The following is a 17021-nucleotide window of genomic DNA, read 5'->3' on the forward strand; positions in this document are numbered from 1 at the left end:
TCAGAAACTTGTTAAAGTAAATTGCTGAATATTAGACTTAGGCCTTGGTAGAATGTCTGGCTATTCTCTAATAAGCAGTAAATATGCGCACATGCTCTGTACTTAGTGTCTGCAATGTGTGTATTGATTAGCACACGCTGAGGGATTGTTAGCGTTATTTTACACGTCTGACCTGAATCTCTCTTCCATACGGCACCATGTAGCAGAAGGCTGTAGTTGTTCTCACCCCTATGGGTTTCTGCTGTGCTGCCTTTTCTACACAAAGATTTTTGTGAGAACTCTGGGATTCAGGGTGAAAATGCAGTAATGGCTTTTAGCAGCAAGACAAATAGTGTGTCTTACACTTCAACACAGTACTTTAATAGGGCTTGGCATTGTGAGTCCTTATATATACATTTATTACTCTTCAAGGTATTTTCTTTTTCAGCCATGCTCTGTCCTGAAATCATGAGAATGCAATCTTTGGGTTCCTGCCATTGCAGCCTTAACTGAATAGAGTACAAGTGGTGTTTGTATGCCTGTGTCTTTGTAGCTGCCATCCTTCCTCTCATTACTAGGGGGAAATGTTAATATGGTACGAATTTGCAGAGAGGTCCAGGATTTTGACCGAGATTGCACATATTTTTAAAGTGGCAATCTCGGCCATAATCCCAAACCTCGGCAAACTTGTACCCTGTTACATTTATCCCCTAGTTTGTAGTCTCCTAAGCAACATACTCTGCAAAAATGTCCTACCTTCACTGGTTGTAAAGGTCAGCACGGGTGGCAATTACGTGGAACAAGTAGGCAAACTGGTCTGAAAATAACTGTATATGTGGGACTGCTCTGGCCGCTAAAGAAGGCCAAGAACAATATTTTTTTATGGTAACTTTTCCTGGTCAAACTTTCAGTAGAAACCTAACATAGAAACATAGAATTTGACGGCAGATGAGAATCACTGATAGAGGATCCGTCTTGCCTGCCCCATTTTTAACCTTATTGTAACCTCAGACCCTTTCCGATCCTCAGTTATTTGTAAGCGTACCCTTATGCCTATCTCAAGCATGTTTAACTTACTGTACTGTGTTAGCCTCTGCCACCAGTAGGCTATTATTACTGTATGTATGCAGTCATTGGCTCACCAAACTTATTATTATTATTATTATTATCCTTTATTTATATGGCGCCACATGGGATCCGCAGCGCCCAATTGCAGAGTAAACAAATAAACAAAACATGAAGACAGTGACTTACAGTTCAATACAATATAGGACAAGTACAGGGTATATAAACATAGCTGCGTCAGTAATCAGCACTGATATAAGTATCAGGGCGGCAGAAAACCGAGGGATTTGGTGCCATCAAAGGGAGTATTGAAAAAAAGATAGATTAAGTAAGTGACTTAAAGGCACATGAGGGAAGGGGGCCTTGCTCGTGAGAGCTTACATTCTAAAGGGGAGGGGCACACAAACAGGGGTGACACAGATGGGGTAGAAAGTGAGTGTGGGCCACTGAGGGCTTAGGATGAGAGACGGCTGGGTTTGGTGCAGAAGTTTGTCTTGAGAGTCCGTTTGAAGTTTTGTAGAGAGGTGGAGAGTCTGAGTGGGAAAGGTAGAGAATTTCAGAAAAAGGAAGCAGCACGTGCAAAATCTTGGAGGTAGGAGTGGGAGGAGGTAATCAATAGACAGGAGAGGCGACGTGCATTAGCAGAGCGAAGAGGACGAGTGTTGGTGTAAAGGGAGCATTAAGGCTTATTGACTTCTGTTCAAGTAGGACCACTGGATCTTCCACTTTGGCTACCTATACATGTGGCAGGATTCAAACGGATTTTGATGGTCTGCATATATTTCCACACTGGCCCAGGCTTTGGCAGATTATTCTGACTTTTATTTTCAGTTGCTTTGCCCCAGAAAACCACACCTGCATTGTAGAACTACTTGCTGTAATTTGTTTTTTTGTGTGTTTTCTTAACCTTACAGACACTTCATCAGCGTCTGAAGACGAAGGTTCCTTGAGACGTCAGGCTGCTCTTTCTGCTGTTCTTGCACAAAGTTTACAGAACACAGAATCCTGGATCAATAAATCTGTCCAGGGATCATCTACATCATCTTCAGCATCATCCACATTGTCACACGGAGATGTTAAGAGCACCAGTGGTTCCTTAGCTGATGTACTTTCTAATACTCACATAGGTAAATATATAACATGGAAAATAATGAAATGACCATTTATCAGATCAAATACTTGCTGTAAGTATGAAAATAATTTCCTTATGTGGATTTACTGTGTTGATTTATTATACATCCCAGTGTTGATATATTATACATCTTACAGTATCTAATCCATCATCGTGCACCATACTTCTGTGAATTATATTGTGGCAGATCAGAGCTTTGGAGTATAGTTTCGGTGAAATGTACAAATGCTTACGCTTCCCAAGTAAATGTTCATTACACAGGTTATATAGCTATGCATAGAGGTGGTTTGTAATGTAAACAGAAAAAGGCTTAACAATGCTATTACCAGTGCTATTCTGTTTTACAGTCCACTTATCAACCGGAAAATTGGAATCGAATAATTACTCATATGACATTATTTGTTACAATAGAGACACATATTGTGAGCAGCTACTTAGGCAATGTGTTCTTTCCATAAAAAACTGCTGTATTGTATAAATGTATTAGGGGCACCTGCTACCTGCAGACACACAATGGGTGGGATTCAAATAATATATCACGCCCAATTTCCTTTCTAAAATGATCTCCATTATCGCGCATATTGCACCCATAGTAATCAGTTTTAGCTGTGTAAAGTGTGGGTGCCTCGCCACTCCGGGGGGTAGTGAGCTGAAATAATGATACCACGCCCCTGAGGGCAGAAACAGAACGGGTGTGGAAAGGGGTGAAAAGAATTGAATCCCGCCCTATATGTATGCACTAAACATTTATTAATGAGAATACTGCCAGTAGCCTCACAAGCAATTAATGTCTGATAAGTATTAACCAGCAAGAGCCACAGGGATGAAACTGCCTCTTATTGAATTTAACCGCGTTTTCACTGGGCTGGGTATGGAATCCCTGCGGGCAGAATACCTATGCCGGGATCCTAGCTGCCAAAATGCTGGCAGCGGGGTGAGCGCTAGAAGGCCCCTTGCAGTCTCGCAGCGCTAGTCATGCTGCGGGCTTGGTGGCTCCCTTGCGCTCGCCACAGGTTCCACTCCATGGGTGTCGTTTACACCCACGAGTAGGATTAGCTCTCAGCCCTCTGTCGGCATTGTGGCGGTCGGGATCCTGGCGTCAGTTTGCTGACCTCCGGGATCCCGAACGCCGGTCTCGTAACTACGTCCCGTTAGACCATATGCAGTGTGACTGCACAGGCATGGACAGTTTCAAGAAAAGTTTGAAGTTTTATAGATGGTTGGATTTTATGTTGTTGTCAGAGGAAGGTTAGCCTAAGAAGTGCCCAAAACAACCTTTTGAACAACACATTTTGATAAACTGGTGCATTTAACTTTTTTTCACATTTTGTTTCAATTTTAAAATATACTTAATGTTAGTCTACAACATATCGTACTGTAATTTTAGTAAAAATACAATTCCCAGCTTGTCCTCTGGGGTGAAGAGTGCGTTCGTCACATGGTCTCGAGCTCTTTTGTGAGACTCTGCCGATCAGTCACATACCCTAGCCACCGTATGTCAGTCGGGCTTGCTTCCTGAGTGCCAAAGTGGCACGGTTCTCGGTTTAGCCTGCTGTTTAGTCCAACCTTAGTTGTGCACAGCACATTTCATTATGGTGTAAATAATTATTTTGTAATTAAAATCCAAACCTTCATCCATCAGTCATGACCTCTAATTCTTCCTTGATTATTATTGATCATTAACCCCTCATCCTCTATCAGTCATTAACCTCTCATTATCAATCATTAACCCCTCATCCTCCATCAATCATTGACTCCTTAGCCTCTACTTTGAAACCATCTCATCATTTTCCATTATACTCATCATAATATCATCCAGCCACCCAACTTCCCCCTCCCTCACCCAGGGCCACTTTGCTGCTCCAGAATGTTTGAGACATTTTCTCCCTCATGCGTTAGCCCCTGTATGAGGGACAGACCAGGAAAGTTCAGGCTATAAACAGCTGACTGCAGCAGTTTGGTTTTGGAACTCACCCTCCATTTGATTATAAGTTCTTTTGTATGTTTCCTATAACCTCTAAGATATTGCTACTGAGTAGTAAAACTGAGTAGTACTTCTTTACTCATTGATTTATGAACACTTTTTTATATGTGGGAATAAACACGCTGGAATCTATTTGCTGATTTACCCTGTAGCCAACTTTGCCCAGAGGAATCCAGTTTTAATGTTTTCACTCTCGTCTCCTGCGGTTTTGTATTGATGTATGGTTTTATTATTTGTTTACAGAGAGTTTCTCTGTGCCTCCCGATGTCACAAGCACCACAAACACATCCTCCTCATCCTCCTCCGTACGCCCAGCAAATATTGACCTACCACCCACCGGCCTGGTAAAGGGGATGCACAAAGCAGCCCGAAGATCCAGTTTAATGGACACTGCAGATGGTAAGAGGCCTATTTTGTGCGTCACAGTGTATGCCTGTCTTCAGGAAACCAGTTTCTCAACGGGTCTATGAAGTTTAATGAAACTTTCTTAACAAATGATCTTTTCATTCAATAATTTGTAAAGATACAGAAGAATATCAGTTTGATAAATGCGGTGTAGTAAACAGAAAAGAGAGAGCTCGTCTATGATTGTTCAGTCTGCCCAAGAACATAGGGCCTAATTCAGACCTGATCGTAGATGTGCGAAAAAACGCACATCTCTGATCAAAATCTTTGACATACAGCAGGACGCCCAGCACACGGCAAGTCCGCCTCGCTTGCTGAGTAGCTCTCTGCTTTTGCACCTGCCGAGTAGCTCTCTGCTTACGCAGCCTAGCTGTGAAGGTAGAGTGCTACCCGCCATGTTTTTGTCCTCAGCGGCTGCGTGTGACGTCACGCAGCCACTGTGACCCACCCTAGCAATGGTCCTGACACGCCTCCGTTGTTCGGATCGCGCCACCCCAACACTGCTGCGATACGCCCCGCGACTGCCTTTGCCTGTCAATCAGGCAGAGGCGATTGCACAAGTGAGATGCCGTCGCATCTCACTCTGTGCGCACACGCAATGCGGCTTCTGCGTGTACACACACAGCACTGGCCTTCAGCCTGTGTAGGCTGCCACTGCAGCGACCAGGTCAGCATTAGGCCCATAGTGATACAATGTTTTTGTATACTAGGGAGGAATTTCTCTTCTGACATGCACCATTAGTTATACACAAGAATTGCACCAAGTGGCTTATTACAAAAGCGGAAGATTTTTTAATAAGTGATTTAAAATGTATATATAAATTTTATTGCATTGGAAAAATACGTACACTGATATTATATTCTTTTCCTTTGCCTTAAGTGCTACAGTAAGTTTACCAATGCCTTTTCCAGGGGCCCAATAGGTCATATTTGTACAGTTTTCCTCTGTGGAAACATGGCATTATGGCATAGTTATAGTCCTGTTCAATGTTAGCAATTTAGGCCTCTGAGACCAATGGTAGAATGTAATAACCTGTGAGAAGCAGAAGGTGAGGGACTTCATGTAAGCCTGCCCATATTTTTAAAGGGTGGTCTTCAGTTTGCCGACGGTCGGGCTGCCGACGACCAACATACCGGCGCTGGAATCCCGACCGCCGGTATACCGACAGCTTTTCTCCCTCTTGGGGGTCCACGACCACACTGGAGGAAGAATAGACAGCGTGGCGCGCGTAGGCCAGCTGTCAGTATGCCGGCGGTCGGGTTTCCGGAGCCGGTATGCTGGCCGCCGGGAGCCCGACCGCCGGCATAACATACTACACCTTTTTTAAAGCGTCAATCATTTACACTGCAAATCCAACCTGGTTTTGCCGTGTAAAAGATTGTCATTTTAAAATCCAGGAGACTCGAACACAGTTCCGCATCTCTGCTTCTCACAGGCTGTTACATTTTAACAGGAGGATTAGCAGCCCGTTAGTGTGGTGTCCTCTATTGTTTTGTCAGGAACATAAGACCCCAGCTGACCAGCACATTATTCATAAACTCCCAAGTATATTTCCTGATTTGTTAATTGCACAAGTCAATTACATTTACTGTGCGCAGCATATTAAACACTCTATTTTGATCATTTCATTGCTATTAAAAGGTGAACAAAGTGCATACTAACTGATTAAGTAACCAGGAAACGTTAGGTCAGCTAGAGCATTAAACATTTATTTTTCATATATATATATATATATATATATATATATATATATATATATGCTGCAAGCGGTCCGGCACTCCAATAACTTGTGCTGTGGTCCCTGGTGCCCTCACTTTCCAAAATGGCAAATAGGGTCAAAGCAATGTGCGGCACTCAGGATTGTAGAAACAAATAATCACCACTGGCTGTCCAATCAACGTTTCAATTTTACTTGAAAATTGTCATCAGGATAGATTACAACAATGAAAAGAGCTTACCTTATATCCCTTCCACCAGAGTGAAGTGTGCATCGCCCGTCCGGCGGGGTCCCGCTCGGCGATGACGTCATCGCGTATTGCGCGGTGTACGTCAGTGAGCCCGTCACCATGGAAACCCATTGTGTCACTCCTGGTATAAACAAAGCAGCATGTGTAACAGAGCTGCTGTGATATATATAGAGAGCAAGCACGCAGATACATACAAATGTGGTTAGAGTGTAGGGAGATGTAGTAGATTCCAAGAGTAAGATAGGAAGTGATATATTGTTCTGCAGCTACTGTAACCATTAGTGCTGTATTGCATTGCATATGTGGGACCTAGACTATGGTCCACCTGATTACAAGGGCAAACATATTTTATGGAATTACTGTGATCATAAGTATGTGTTATAAACGTAAATGTTGCAATATGTCATGGGCATACAATCCGCTTCGCCATGCAAAATATTGAATATCTTGTTCTACTAGATCAGTCTGATTATAGAACACACATGTTGCATATTAGGACGCTGTAATTTGCATATACATGTATAGAAAACTGTAATGGTGTAAAATGGCTAAAATTCTGGGGGGGGGGGGGGAGGGAGGGAAAGTGGGAAGAGAAAAGGTGTGTAGCCTATGAATATGGATTGGGCTAATATTGATGTCTAACTATGGAATGTGTTGCAAAATGGAGAAAAAGGAGAAGGAGACAAATAAAGGAACCCAAGGTGGAGAGAAAATCAAAAGTGATGGAAACATGATATTAGTCAAAGTATATATAGAGATACTAAATGACATTTTGGACTATTTTAGAAAAAACAGGCTAATGGTAAGGATTCATTAAGTCCTCTTGGTGTAATTACATCCAGTTTGTGTATCCACCTTGATTCACATCTTAAGAGGGCTTTATGTCTATCTCCACCTCTGACATTGGTGGGTATATGGTCTATCATGCGGTATCGTAGGCTTGCTAGAGAGTGTTTAAAGGTCGCAAAGTGGCGTGCCACTGGCTGCTCGCTCTTCCCTTTAGCTAAGGCCAACCTTATGGCCGATCTGTGGGCAGTCATTCTCTCTTTAAACTTCCTCTTTGTCTTGCCAATGTAAGTTAAGCCACAAGGGCAAATAATTTGGTAAACCACGAAAGTAGATTCACATGTTAAATGATGTTGAATGGATATTTTATGGCCCTGATGCGGATGGAAAAAGGTGTCACCAGGAATGAGATATTGGCACGTTGTACACGAACACCTGAAGCAGCCCCGTTTGCGAGCTGTAAACATAGTTGGTCTCTCAATTTTGGTTTTAGATGAAATGTCCGTTTTGACTAATATGTCTCTGAGGTTTCTTGATCGTCGGTAATATGGCATAATGCTGGTATTCTGAAGGTTTAATTTATTATCAGTTTGAATAAGGTGCCAATGTTTTTTGGTGATTTTGTTCGTTTCCTCAGAGGCAATGTTGTAGGTGCTTTTCCAAATTAATTTAGATGGTATGGTTTCCTTAGCCTTCTTCTGTAATAATGTGTTCCTGCTCATCGATAGTACTCTAAGTTTGGTCTCATGTAGTTGTTTGGAGTCATATCCCCGCAATATGAACCGGTTAATTAGATCATCAATTTGGGCTGCTGCTCTTTTTTCATCTGAATTAATTCTGTGAATCCTGATCATTTGTGAATATGGAAGACCCAGCTTGAGTCCTTTTGGGTGACAGCTCGCGTTGTGCAAGAAGGTGTTCCTGTCTGTTGGTTTAGAGAACACTGTGGTGTTAATGCTTGCATTTTCAATAGAAATCTTAACATCTAAGAAATCTATGCTATGTAGGTCCATTTTATAAACCAATTTCACAGGACTAGGGGATGCATGGTGAGCGTCCAGTATGTTCTGCAGTGTTGCTTGCAGGCCCTTCCATATGATAAATAGATCATCTATAAATCTCTTATATAGAATGATGTTAGATGAAATATTGACGTCAGAGAAGAAGATGTCCTGTTCTACGTCAAACATATATATGTTTGCATATGTGGGTGCCACGGCCGATCCCATGGCACACCCCCTTAGTTGCAGATAGAACGCGTTGTCAAACAGGAAAAAATTCTTCGTTAATACGAGTTCCAAGAGATGAATCAGAATTTCACTGTGTGCAGGGTCAACCTTGAGCTCATTCAGCAATACTTTTTTGACTGCTTGGAGGCCCTCAGGGTGTGGGATAATTGTATACAGGCTGGTGACGTCAGCTGTTATCAGCTAAGTGCCCGGAGGGATAGGTCCTAGTTCACCTATTTGATTGAGCAAAGTTGTTGTGTCCATAAGAGTATGGGAATGTTGTTGTACATACGGCTGCATTATAGAATCCAGCAGTACTGAGGTGGGCTGAAATAGTGAACCCCGAGCCGAAATAATCGGTCGTCCTGGGGGGGGATTGACCCCCTTATGAATCTTAGGGACTGTATATAAAATGGGGACCACTGGGTGTTCTGGAAGTAGCAATTTCATAATCTCTTCTGTGATGATCCCTGCATCACAGGCCCTCAGTAATGCTTCTTTAAGCTCTTTCAAGAATACTGACGTTGGATTACCGTTGAGCTTAGTATACACACCCGGTTCCTCCAGCTGATGGTAAATTTCTGCCCGGTAGTCTGAGATATCTTGCAGGACGATCGCTCCGCCCTTATCTGCCGGACGGATGATCAATTGCGTATTGCTTGATAGATTATGAAGGGCCTCCAGTTCAGACTTTGATAGATTGTGTTTGACTACCTTATTTGTAGCTGTTAGCTGTTGTGATTCCAGATCCACTAAACGCATACAAGTCTTGATGCTAGCGTTATTCGATAGTGGGTCAAAGGTAGAAGGTGGTTTGAATTGCATCAATTTTGTAGGTATTGTGCTGGGATTTTGCGTGGACGTCTCCGCAAAGTATTCATTCAATTTCAATTTGCGATGGAGTTGATTTTTCGCAACTTGCCATTCTAATTCATCAAATGGAGCCGACGGGATGAAGGACAAGCCTTTTGATAATAGGCTGCGTTCACTAAAGGAAAGTTCATGATGGGACAAATGAACAATTACCTCCGCTTGTTTGGCGCGGGTGGTTTCTTTCCACATGCGGCAGCGCTTGTGCTGGCCCCCTCTTCGGGTTGTTTTGCTCTGCGAGGTCTTGCTATGCGAGTACCGACTTCTAAAGGGGCAGCTCCCTTTGGGCGGTTGGGTGGTAATTCCTGGTCACTGTTCGTGCTCTGGCCTTCCGCCGATGTTTCTGTATCCATATCAGTTTTTGGATACCGACGTCGTCTAAAGAAAGGCTTTCTTTTATCACCTGGGTTGTTACCAGAGAGCCATCTATAGACCTGGTGATTCTCGTAGTCCTGGTCTACTTTGTCAAACTTAGCTTTTTTAAATTTGATTAAATCCCGCTTATAGGTGGCTAGTTGGTTCTCCAGTTTTACTAACCAGTCATTCTCCGAGTCTGCTGTCAATATTGGGAGATGTTTGGCTTCATAATTGTTGATTTTTTCTTTGGAGTTGTCAACCTCCATGTTGGCTTGTTCAATCACCAACAACATGAGGTCTGCTGAACATTTGTTCAATATAGAGATCCATTTGCGGCAAAATGCCGGGTTGAATCTACCAATAGTGGGGCAATTCCTCACCCTGAATCCCCTTGGGATCTTTTTAGCCCGGTAGTAGTCGCTCAATGTGATGGCATGGTAGGTGAAATCAATTTCTCTCTTTTTCATGCGAAGTAGATCTCTGAATATTGTTTACGGGGCCAGTGCTTCAGCCTGAGTCCATAATTGTTCTTTGTGCAATATGGCTTCCGTATCCGATTCTGAATAACTGAAATGTTCCTGTAAAGGAATAAGTGTTGGGTTGAATAAATTCTCATCTCCCTGTGGTGCGTGCTCCATGTCAGTGTCTCACAGGAGTGATAACGGGATTTCGTGAGTGGGGGTTTAAAAAGATTGTTTGCACACAATAATCCAAACTGGTTTCCAGATGCAGATAAGCAAGATTGTCAATACATGAAAACAACAGGGTTGGTTGCCATGACCTGCTGAGTCCCCTGTGGTCTGAGAACACAGCCAATGTATGCTGCAAGCGGTCCGGCACTCCAATAACTTGTGCTGTGGTCCCTGGTGCCCTCACTTTCCAAAATGGCAAATAGGGTCAAAGCAATGTGCGGCACTCAGGATTGTAGAAACAAATAATCACCACTGGCTGTCCAATCAACGTTTCAATTTTACTTGAAAATTGTCATCAGGATAGATTACAACAATGAAAAGAGCTTACCTTATATCCCTTCCACCAGAGTGAAGTGTGCATCGCCCGTCCGGCGGGGTCCCGCTCGGCCGCTGCGGCGCTGAGTGATGACGTCATCGCGTATTGCGCGGTGTACGTCAGTGAGCCCGTCACCATGGAAACCCATTGTGTCACTCCTGGTATAAACAAAGCAGCATGTGTAACAGAGCTGCTGTGATATATATAGAGAGCAAGCACGCAGATACATACAAATGTGGTTAGAGTGTAGGGAGATGTAGTAGATTCCAAGAGTAAGATAGGAAGTGATAGATAGTTATGTTTGCCCTTGTAATCAGGTGGACCATAGTCTAGGTCCCACATATGCAATGCAATACAGCACTAATGGTTACAGTAGCTGCAGAACAATCTATCACTTCCTATCTTACTCTTGGAATCTACTACATCTCCCTACACTCTAACCACATTTGTATGTATCTGTGTGCTTGCTCTCTATATATATCACAGCAGCTCTGTTACACATGCTGCTTTGTTTATACCAGGAGTGACACAATGGGTTTCCATGGTGACGGGCTCACTGACGTACACCGCACAATACACAATGACGTCATCACTCAGCGCCGCAGCGGCCGAGCGGGACCCCGCCGGACGGGCGATGCACACTTCACTCTGGTGGAAGGGATATAAGGTAAGCTCTTTTCATTGTTGTAATCTATCCTGATGACAATTTTCAAGTAAAATTGAAACGTTGATTGGACAGCCAGTGGTGATTATTTGTTTCTACAATCCTGAGTGCCGCACATTGCTTTGACCCTATATATATATATATATATATATATATATATATATATATATATTCACTACTCTCTGACTGACAGAATTTTGGTGGGCTCCTGTCCCTGAGGTGCAGCTGCCCCACATCTGGGTATGATAGAGAATACTTAGCTGTTGGTTTCACCTTCAAAATACTTTCCATCTGTCCTTCTGTTTGTGCCTTTAACCTTACGTACAGTGAAAATGTTTTGCATGCATTTGAATTAATCAGACATGTGAGTAGGAAATATCTGCCTTCATGTTGGATTAGAGCAAGATGCTGATGACAGCTACGGTGTGGTTGTTTTCTGTATCCTTCGGGATTTATGATTTTCTGAAAAGGGAAATTTTGCAGAATTCGCAGCATTATCTGTAAAGGATGCAAAACCATGTTTAGAAACATCATTCCATCTGCTGTTCCAGGTAGACCTTGGCTAATTTATTGCTCTTTTGCCCACTTAGCGCCACCTGGCTACTCTGGGGATCTTATGTGCTGACTGAACCTACCAGACTACCCTACGCTAGAGGGTCTATAGCTCTTGTTTCCTGGAGCGCTGTTTCATGCTATATCGTTCGCATTTTTGCCAGCAAGGCAGAGACCAACCCCAGTGTCCTTTTGCTTTTTGGAAGGTCCATAGAGACTTAGCAGGTCCACTTTATAGAACACTAGGAAACCAGTACAACAGGAATGTAGAGCATAGGCAACCTGGTAGAAAGTCCAGTATAGGTTCTTCTCCAGACAGTGTGGCTCCCTCTATTAATCCTGGTTCCGTTTCTTTGGTGGCGCTGAACTTTGACAGCAGTTGTCTGCTGTCAAAGTTTTACCTGCAGAATTGAGAGGGTCTTTGGTTGTCTTTCTGAGATAGGAGAAGAACAAAGGGCAACCACTTGTCAGGCCACAGAGGATACTTAATTTAAGCTTAGACCTGCAAGAATTAACCCATGAGTGTTATTTGGCGCAAAAGTAGTCCTCCAGCTGACCAGCACGTCCATCACAACATGGATGACCACTAGCAGATTAAGTCCAGCAAAGAGTTAGGCTAGAGGACAACACAACATAGTGCATTCAACTGCCCTAACAAGTTTGGGTGAACATGGCTTTCTTATGTGACATGTTTGAGTAGTCATGGTAGATCACACTTTTGAATATATTATAGCAGTACACAATATACAACAAAAATGACCTTACTGGATGAGGCAGGTTACCGGACAGGTTTCATCTTTATTTCTCTGACGTCCTAGTGGATGCTGGGAACTCCGTAAGGACCATGGGGAATAGCGGCTCCGCAGGAGACTGGGCACAAAAGTAAAGCTTTAAGACTACCTGGTGTGCACTGGCTCCTCCCCCTATGACCCTCCTCCAAGCCTCAGTTAGATTTTTGTGCCCGACCGAGAAGGGTGCACACTAGGGGCTCTCCTGAGCTCTTAGTGAAAGTTTAGTTTTAGGTTTTTTATTTTCAGTGAGACCTGCTGGCAACAGGCTCACTGCATCGAGGGACTAAGGGGAGAAGAAGCGAACTCACCTGCGTGCAGAGTGGATTGGGCTTCTTAGGCTACTGGACACCATTAGCTCCAGAGGGACCGAACACAGGCCCAGCCTCGGAGTCCGGTCCCAGAGCCGCGCCGCCGGCCCCCTTACAGAGCCAGAAGCAAGAAGAGGTCCGGAAAATCGGCGGCAGAAGACATCCTGTCTTCACCAAGGTAGCGTACAGCACTGCAGCTGTGCGCCATTGCTCCTCAGCACACTTCACACTCTGGTCACTGAGGGTGCAGGGCGCTAGGGGGGGGCGCCCTGAGCAGCAATAGAAACACCTTGGCTGGCGAAAATACATCACATATAGCCCCCAGGGCTATATGGATGAATTTTAACCCCTGCCAGATTCCACATAAGAGCGGGAGAAAAGGCCGCCGAGAAGGGGGCGGAGCCTATCTCCTCAGCACACAGGCGCCATTTTCCTTCACAGCTCCGCTGAAAGGACGTCTCCCTGACTCTCCCCTGCAGTCCTGCACTACAGAAACAGGGTAAAAAAGAGAGGGGGGCACTAATTGGCGTAATAATAATAATTACAAATAGCAGCTATAATGGGGAAAAACACTTATTTAAGGTTATCCCTGTATATATATAGCGCTCTGGTGTGTGCTGGCATACTCTCTCTGTCTCCCCAAAGGGCTAGTGGGGTCCTGTCCTCTGTCAGAGCATTCCCTGTGTGTGTGCTGTGTGTCGGTACGTTGTGTCGACATGTATGAGGAGGAAAATGATGTGGAGGCGGGGCAATTGCCTATAATAGAGATGTCACCCCCTAGGGAGTCGACACCTGAGTGGATGATCTTATGGAAGGAATTACGTGACAGTGTCAGCTCTTTGCAAAAAACAGTTGACGACATAAGACAGCCGGCTACTCAGCTTGTGCCTGTCCAGGCGTCTCAAAAGCCATCAGGGGCTCTAAAACGCCCGTTACCTCAGATGGTAGATACAGACGTCGACACGGATACGGACTCCAGTGTCGACGGGGAAGAGACAAACGTGACTTCCAGTAGGGCCACACCGTTACATGATTGAGGCAATGAAAAATGTTTTACATATTTCTGATAATACTAATACCACTAAAAAGGGTATTATGTTCGGTGAGAAAAAACTACCTGTAGTTTTTCCTGAATCTGAGGAATTAAATGAGGTGTGTGATGATGCGTGGGTTTCCCCCGATAAAAAACTGATAATTCCTACAAAATTATTGGCATTATATCCTTTCCCGCCAGAGATTAGGGCGCGTTGGGAAACACCCCCTAGGGTGGATAAAGCACTCACACGCTTATCAAAACAGGTGGCTCTACCCTCTCCTGAGACGGCCGCCCTTAAGGATCCTGCTGATAGAAAGCAGGAAGGTATCCTAAAATGTATTTACACACATACTGGTGTTATACTGCGACCGGCAATCGCCTCAGCCTGGATGTGCAGTGCTGGTTTGGCTTGGTCGGATTCCCTGACTGAAAATATTGATACCCTAGACAGGGACAGTATATTACTGACTATAGAGCATTTAAAAGATGCATTTCTATATATGCGTGATGCACAGCGGGATATTTGCCGACTGGCATCAAGAGTAAGTGCGCTGTCCATTTCTGCCAGAAGAGGGTTATGGACGCGACAGTGGTCAGGTGATGCGGATTCCAAACGGCATATGGAAGTATTGCCTTATAAAGGGGAGGAGTTATTTGGGGTAGGTCTGTCAGATCTGGTGGCCACGGCAACAGCTGGGAAATCCACATTTTTACCCCAGGTCGCCTCTCAACATAAGAAGACGCCGTATTATCAGGCGCAGTCCTTTCGTCCCCATAAGGGCAAGCGAGCGAAAGGCTCCTCATTTCTGCCCCGGGGCAGAGGAAGGGGAAAAAGGCTGCAACAGACAGCAAATCCCCAAGAACAGAAGCCCTCTCCCGCTTCTGCCAAGTCCTCAGCATGACGCTGGGGCTTTACAAGCGGACTTAGGCACGGTGGGGGCACGTCTCAAGAATTTCAGCGCGCAGTGGGCTCACTCGCAGGTAGACCCCTGGGTCCTTCAGGTGGTATCTCAGGGGTACAAATTGGAATTCGAGACACCTCCCCCTCGCCGGTTCCTAAAGTCTGCTTTACCAAAGTCTCCCTCCGACAGGGAGGCGGTATTGGAGGCCATTCACAAGCTGTATTCTCAGCAGGTGATAATCAAGGTACCCCTCCTGCAACAGGGCAAGGGGTATTATTCAACGCTGTTTGTGGTACCGAAGCCGGACGGCTCGGTGAGACCTATTTTAAATCTGAAATCTTTGAACACTTACATACAAAGGTTCAAGATGGAGTCACTCAGAGCAGTGATCGCGAACCTGGAAGAAGGGGACTATATGGTGTCTCTGGACATCAAGGATGCTTACCTCCATGTCCCAATTTACCCTTCTCAAAGCCAGGGAGTTATCCGAGTTAGTCAGAAACCTCCTGAAACCAGACCGGGTCTCAGTGCATCAATGCAAAAGGGTCCTGGGAAAAATGGTGGCTTCCTACGAAGCGATTCCATTCGGCAGATTCCACGCAAGAACATTTCAGTGGGATCTGCTGGACAAATGGTCCGGATCGCATCTTCACATGCATCAGCGGATAACCCTGTCCCCAAGGACAAGAGTGTCTCTCCTGTGGTGGTTGCAGAGTGCTCATCTTCTAGAGGGCCGCAGATTCGGCATTCAGGACTGGATCCTGGTGACCACGGATGCCAGCCTGAGAGGCTGGGGAGCAGTCACGCAGGGAAGAAATTTCCAGGGCTTGTGGTCAAGCCTGGAAACGTCACTTCACATAAATATCCTGGAACTAAGGGCCATTTACAATGCTCTAAGCCAAGCAGGACCTCTGCTTCAGGGTCAGCCGGTGTTGATCCAGTCGGACAACATCACGGCAGTCGCCCACGTAAACAGACAGGGCGGCACGAGAAGCAGGAGGGCAATGACAGAAGCTACAAGGATTCTTCGCTGGGCGGAAAATCATGTGATAGCACTGTCAGCAGTGTTCATTCCGGGAGTGGACAACTGGGAAGCAGACTTCCTCAGCAGACACGACCTCCACCCGGGAGAGTGGGGACTTCATCCAGAAGTCTTCCACATGATTGTAAACCGTTGGGAAAAACCAAAGGTGGACATGATGGCGTCCCGCCTCAACAAAAAACTAGACAGGTATTGCGCCAGGTCAAGGGACCCTCAGGCAATAGCTGTGGACACTCTGGTAACACCGTGGGTGTACCAGTCAGTGTATGTGTTCCCTCCTCTGCCTCTCATACCAAAGGTACTGAGAATCATAAGAAGGAGAGGAGTAAGGACTATACTCGTGGCTCCGGATTGGCCAAGAAGGACTTGGTACCCTGAACTTCAAGAGATGCTCACAGAGGAACCGTGGCCTCTACCTCTAAGAAGGGATCTGCTCCAGCAGGGACCCTGTCTGTTCCAAGACTTACCGCGGCTGCGTTTGACGGCATGGCGGTTGAACGCCGGATCCTGAAGGAAAAAGGCATTCCGGATGAAGTCATCCCTACCCTGATCAAAGCCAGGAAGGATGTAACCGCACAACATTATCACTGTATTTGGCGTAAATATGTTGCGTGGTGCGAGGCCAGGAAGGCCCCTACAGAGGAATTTCAACTGGGTCGTTTCCTGCATTTCCTGCAAACAGGACTGTCTATGGGCCTAAAATTAGGGTCCATTAAGGTTCAAATTTCGGCCCTGTCGATTTTCTTCCAGAAAGAACTGGCTTCAGTTCCTGAAGTTCAGACGTTTGTCAAGGGGGTACTGCATATACAACCTCCTTTTGTGCCTCCAGTGGCACCTTGGGATCTCAATGTAGTTTTGGGGTTCCTAAAATCACATTGGTTTGAACCACTCACCACTGTGGATTTAAAATATCTCACATGGAAAGTGGTAATGCTGTTGGCCC

The 17021-nt window shown here is 45.0% G+C and overlaps 1 protein-coding gene across 2 annotated transcripts in view; it reads left to right on the top strand.

The window, feature by feature from the left end:
• Positions 1-17021, top strand: part of DIP2B (disco interacting protein 2 homolog B) — a 372205-nt gene that overhangs the window by 210730 nt on the left and 144454 nt on the right. For both annotated transcript variants that reach the window (XM_063952252.1, XM_063952253.1), the window contains exons 5-6: positions 1959-2171; positions 4404-4559. In XM_063952252.1, coding sequence (XP_063808322.1) covers positions 1959-2171; positions 4404-4559 — 369 coding nt within the window. The remainder of the gene's footprint in view (positions 1-1958; positions 2172-4403; positions 4560-17021) is intronic.

The sequence above is a fragment of the Pseudophryne corroboree genome, chromosome 2 (assembly GCF_028390025.1).
Source record: "Pseudophryne corroboree isolate aPseCor3 chromosome 2, aPseCor3.hap2, whole genome shotgun sequence".
NCBI classification, from domain to species: domain Eukaryota; kingdom Metazoa; phylum Chordata; class Amphibia; order Anura; family Myobatrachidae; genus Pseudophryne; species Pseudophryne corroboree.